This window comes from Anneissia japonica, unplaced genomic scaffold (assembly GCF_011630105.1).
Source record: "Anneissia japonica isolate Jap-2015-1 unplaced genomic scaffold, ASM1163010v1 scaffold287708_len1499824_cov190, whole genome shotgun sequence".
Lineage (NCBI taxonomy): Eukaryota > Metazoa > Echinodermata > Crinoidea > Comatulida > Comatulidae > Anneissia > Anneissia japonica.
In genome coordinates this window covers 742,308-748,307 of record NW_022752295.1, presented here as the reverse complement: position 1 = coordinate 748,307, position 6,000 = coordinate 742,308, and the positions used below count along the sequence as shown (strand labels likewise).

At 30.5% G+C, this 6,000-nt stretch overlaps 1 protein-coding gene across 3 annotated transcripts in view; it reads right to left on the bottom strand.

Annotated features, from left to right (window-relative positions):
• Positions 1 to 2,507: 2,507 nt before the first annotated feature.
• The window catches only part of LOC117122234 (intraflagellar transport protein 52 homolog), a 9,072-nt gene continuing 5,579 nt past the window's right edge, over positions 2,508 to 6,000 (bottom strand). For all 3 annotated transcript variants that reach the window (XM_033267758.1, XM_033267761.1, XM_033267759.1), the window contains exons 10-12: positions 5,109 to 5,217; positions 4,201 to 4,346; positions 2,508 to 3,882 (exon numbers count right to left, since the gene is read on the bottom strand). In XM_033267758.1, the coding sequence (XP_033123649.1) occupies positions 3,856 to 3,882; positions 4,201 to 4,346; positions 5,109 to 5,217 (282 nt within the window). In that variant the 3' untranslated portion in view covers positions 2,508 to 3,855. The remainder of the gene's footprint in view (positions 3,883 to 4,200; positions 4,347 to 5,108; positions 5,218 to 6,000) is intronic.

Here is a 6,000-nt window from a genome sequence, read left to right as displayed (position 1 = left end):
GGTTTTAATTATTTAAATGTTCACTGGTTTTATATTGTATATATTATATTGTGTTCCCCCAATCCTTCTTAATATTGAATTTGTATGTTGTGTTGTTGTTGTTGTTATTATTATTATTATTATTATTATTATTATTATTATTATTAATGTTGTTATTCTTTAAAAAGTTTTTTTTTCTTTTGCGATTTTTTACTTTGACATAAATTGTTTAGCCTCATTTTGTCTGTATTTTAAAGTTTTAATTATTTAAATGTTTACTGTTTTTATATTGATTCTCCCAATCTTTTTACTATTGAATTTGTATGTTATACTATTATTATTATTATTATTATTATTATTATTATTATTACTACTACTACTACTATTAATGTTGTTGTTCTTTCGCGTTTTTTACTTTTATGACAATTATAGCCTCATTTTCACCGTATTTATCGTTGTAGTTGTACACATTCATGTTTATAATTTATGTACAGTATACATTTTTATAACAATAACGATAATGATACGATACGATTTATTGGGTTCACTTTCATATCAGTAAATTAGGTAATAATAATAATAATAATAATAATAATAATAATAATAATAATAATAATAATAATAATAATAATAAGTGTAGTTTTATATAGCGCACATATCCATCTAATATAAGATACTCAGGGCGCTTGATGTGTGGACTAGGAAATCGATCAATGACTTTCTTCGCCCCTAAGGGTTCCTTCGTGTCTGTGCTACACCCGGTACCAGCAACTCTCATCATCCATTACAAATTAAAAAGCCATAAACCTAAAAAATGTATCAATTATTTTAACAACAAACTTAAAAAATTATATTTAAATAAATTAATTATCAAGGTTAAAAATGTAATATATTAATAATTTAGCCCCATGCAGACATACAGTACCGGTATGTCATTCTGGAAGTGTTGCCGTTGGTTTATTGCCGTTTTTACTTATTGCCGTTTTGACTTATTGCCGTTTTGTTTCATTGGCATTCCGGTCAAAAAGTGTTGCCGTTTTGGTTTTTTGCCGTTTTGGTCATTGCCGTTTTGTTTCATTGGCATTCCGGTCAAAAAGTGTTGCCGTTTTGGTTTTTTGCCGTTTTGGTCATTGCCGTTTTGACTTATTGCCGTTTTGGTTTTTTTCCGTTTTGACCTGTTACCGATAAAACCTGTTCGATTGTAAAACAGTACCGGTATAGCGTGGGAACTCGAATAGAAGCCAATGGGCTTAATCTCAAGAAGCCCCGTATTGAAGACCACTCTTTAGTTTGCAAAATTAGACTCGAAAAGAAGCCCATCCGAGGCTCATTTTCGAGATAGTACACTCGATCTACATACACTGTGCATGAATTAAAGAAAAGAAACAAAAACAAAATAAACAATTAAAAACACGCCCCGAAACACACTTGACTTATACAGTTAATACAATCCAAGATACGACTGATGTTACAGTGACCCTCTTTGTTGTTTTATAGTAGTAATTCTCAAAACATTACAGCATTTATTTTGAAAAGAAGCCAACCCCACCCCAACACTTTACTTTGCAAAAGTAGCCTCGAAAAGAAGCAAATCTCGAAAAGAAGCCCATGCATCCAAAGGTCGCAAAAACAGAAGCCCAGTGCTTGTATTCGAGGTTTTACGGTCCTAGTAAGTAAGTAAGTAACTTTATTGCTTCTCTTTTATAACAGAGGCACAAAGATGTGCAACAATAACAAAATCAGTAAAAACTTAATTACTGTGATTGAATATAGTAAGAAAATACTGCGGTAAAACGAAATATACATAAAAAAGGGTTTACAAAAATAGTAATAGAGATAATAATAAATACTAATACTAACAATATAAGTAAGTAGGTTAATACACATACACACACATATATATGCACATACATACATATACACATACATATATATATATATGTATATATATATATATATATGCATATACATACATACATACACACACAATACATACATGCATATACACACACACACGTACACACCAACCCCCACCCCCACACACACACATATACATACATACATATACACATACATACACAAACACATACATATAACAGACTAAATATTGTAAATTTAAATCAATAACATTAGGCTAAAAAAAAACAAAAAAAAACAGACATATTAGTCTTGCAATAGAAAAGTATTATATATTTCATTTCATTCTTTCCATGCCATCGTTAAAAGTAATTTACAATGATTATCGAAAACTTTACTCGCAATAGTATAATTAAAGGGTTTATATAATTTGTTGTTAAAATTTGATATTCGTAATGGATTTCTAAAACATCAAACAAAAGACGGTATTTAAGTTCAACTTCTCTTTAATACCGTCCTAATACGATTTGTATGGTATGTTAATATTCTGAATATACTTCTGTGTTGATAATGTATGCATGAAGAAACAAATTAACCTCAATGTTAGTACAGTACTGTTTTATACAGTATCATCTCATATCCAATTTAAAAAAAAAAAAAAACCCACAATATATTTCACTATAAAGCTAACTTTATTTCTATATACACAAAAATCAAAATACAAAACACATTTAAAGCATCACAATGTCATCCTATTTTTTGTTGGCTCAAATTAAATAGAGTAATCTTCTACGCATGCTCTCTACCTGTCAATAGGTTGTCGAGAAGTGTGTCATCTCAAAAAAAATTTTAAAGCTCGCAATTAAAATGTACTGTACATACGAATATAATGATAGCTAGAAAAGAACTACAAATAAGTTTTCATTAATACCAGTCCAGATAACTTGGCTCCAACAAGTGTGGGTATCAAGGTATGAAATTGTATGTCTATGGGAGCTAGAGGTAGTCTGAAATGCCACTCTCGGACTTAAAATTTTACTTTTTAGTCCCTATTTCTTTTTAAAATTTTCAGAAAATCGTTGGTGGTGAAGGCCCAGGTAGGCTTCCCCCGCCCCAAATCCGCCTATGTACAGTATATGGTATTCAATTGGTTTACACTATTTCAGATGTAAACTTACTTGAACATGCTATTAGCAATTAGCATTGTATAAATTAAGCTATAACTTAATAAATGGAATGACAGAGTAAATTTTGAAAAATATAAAATATGAGTTTGGACAAACAGGTCAATATACTATACAGTATTATTATATTACATTACTGTAAAAAATAAACTGTAAACTTTAGTATTAGTATTTTGAAGGGTACCAGGATATGCTAAGAAAAAATTATTGATGAAATTCTGGACACTATAAATATTTTATTTTATATAATAACTATTGTTTAATATCAGCATTATTGTCACAATTACTTATGTTAATTATACTATACTAAAACAATATACAATATCAATTATAATATTTTTAACAGTTATTATGATCTTAATATCATATGATTAATAAAATGTAACAATAATGTTAATAACACTAATGTTTAAAAAAAATTATATCATTGTGGGAGTCCAGCTCTTCTCAACCCCCTGAACCCCAAACCATTAAACTCCTGGTTAACTTAATGGTCATAGTGCTTGCCTTTCCACGCCAGGGTCCTGGGTCCAAATCTTGTGTGACAGCAGGATGTATTCTCAACAACAAAAAAATATGTCAACTCCTAAAGCCTCGTATTGAGACTTATTTTATAACATCATATCATAAAAGAGCCGTTGACCTTTTAGGATAAACTAGGAGGGTCATCTCTTATAAATATGGTGAAAAAAGAAAAGAAAATAGCAACAATGCTAGTATTTCAAAGAATATAATGTACTGTACACTGTTAGGGTCTTGGAATGTTGTTTACTGCACTTGTTGTGAATATGTCACCATCATCACTATCATCCTCTTTATCGTATGGTGGAATACTTCAATACCTTCCACTATCACTATCCTCCTGCAAAAAAAAAACAATAGTACAGTAAAATAAGGAAAATAATATGTCAAATTTTAAGTTTGGCTGAAAGGTATTGTTCGTGTTTTTTGCAGCTGGGGGCTAGTGCTGATCTTTAATCAAAGACTGATCGCTCAGCTCCTCGATTCACAGTCACATGAAGGTTAGACGGGACAAAGGACTATGTGTCCGTTACATGTCACCACCGGAACTGCACTGACACTTGTCCCTAGCAGCCCAGCCGAAATTTCAATTTGAAATGACATAGATATGAAAAATGTAATTCTAATTATTTATAGAATTTATTCAAGATTTGCTCACCTGATTTAATTTTCTGAATTCAACAACCTGAGCAAAAATGTGCTCCAGAATATGTTTTGCATTCCGTGAGTCTGATGGCAACTTATTGGAAACTCCCAAGATCTCACCGCATTCCCGTACATAGTATTCAAGATCATCGTCATTACCTGAAATTATACACATACAGTAAAACGCCCGTTTTACAAATGTCGATTTTACGAATAGTCGATTTTACAAATGATCTTTGATCTTGATGATGTCATCATCGACAAAGTACAAATGTCACAAAAGTCAAATTGCATACGTTTTTCAAAGTGATAATGTATTTTCTTAATAAAATCAGGTTAGTTGTATTTATTTGTTAATAGTTCAATCCTTTTTTTCCCATTTCTGCTATAACAATCACTATACATTACTTTGTGTAGGCAAATGAAAACTGCTAAAAAAGTCACGATTCATTATTTTTCAGTGAACTAAGATATTTACTTTTAATTTAATAATAAAACCAATGTCAGGTTTGCATTGTATTAATTTTTTGACCAAGACAAAGGATAACTTGGTCATATCGTACTGCCGTTCGCAATTAAAAATACTGAGCAGCGTTTACTGACATTGAGACTGTGGATAAACAACAGTAGGATTATAGTGCACAGGTATGGTCAGTTTAATCATTGATAGATTGTATGAAAAATTCAGAAATGCACGGTAGTAGCACGTCAAGAAACTTTAACCAAGTGACACTGTTCACATTGGGCTGGTTATTCTGCCTGGGCAACATTCGCTTGTTTAAACCTAGCATGGCTTGAATAATTTGCCCGTGGAAAAGTTATCTAGGCTGTTCACACTGGATTATGTCACAGTGATGAGGTACATGATTAGTTTGACCAATGGGAACACAGCTTTAGTCATATTTTTTTTCATTATCTTACATTTGTTGGTTATCTGTGCAAGCCTTGATTTCTCAGATGAAAAAGCCTCATCGAGATCAAACAGATCCAGTGCTGGTGGAGGTAATCCTTTAAACTCTGGTGGGAAAACCTGCAAAAGTATTTATAGTACCACTGTAAATACAACCTTACTCCCTATATAAATATTGCACGACAATAAACTATATTATTATTGCTAAAGAAAACTAATAAAATTTTACACATTTGTTTTCATATTTAGAAGATCTTTTTCTGAAAATAATTGTCGATACTTCATCTAAAAAGCAGGTAATCCTTCCACCAACATAGAGCCATAAAAAAGAATGCTTTACCCAAAGATAACAAAAAGGTTGTCAAGATTTTAAGGATGTTAAGGAACATCTGGGGGATAGGGATCACTAAGGGAATCAGCTTCTGTGTTTTTTTACTTGAGCTTTTGTAGTGTTCTTACATCTCATTTTGTTGTCCTTGTTTTATGTATTTTATTATTATTGCTTTTTAATTGCTTTTGTTTTTCTCTTCATTTTAATGGCTTTCCTTGTAGGTTTTGGTATGTATATTGAAATGTTTTTTTTTTTGTTTTTTTTTTAAATAAACTGTTTTATTTTCTACTAGTCTTTTACTACAAATGACTCAAATTATGTTTTTATATAATCAACTTTGTTCAGGAATCTTCTTCTTTTTAAATAAAAAGCAACTCTCCTATTGCGAGCAAATTAAATTTTCTATGATAAAAAGATTTTTTTTTTCTGTCATATGATAGTCTATCATAGGATGTAAACACTTTTTATTTGCATATGCAAGTTAATACATTTCATGACATTCAAAATTTTGAAATTAAAATTATTGTTGGCTGTATATTTAGTAGTAATAGCAGAAAAAGTAAATGTTTATG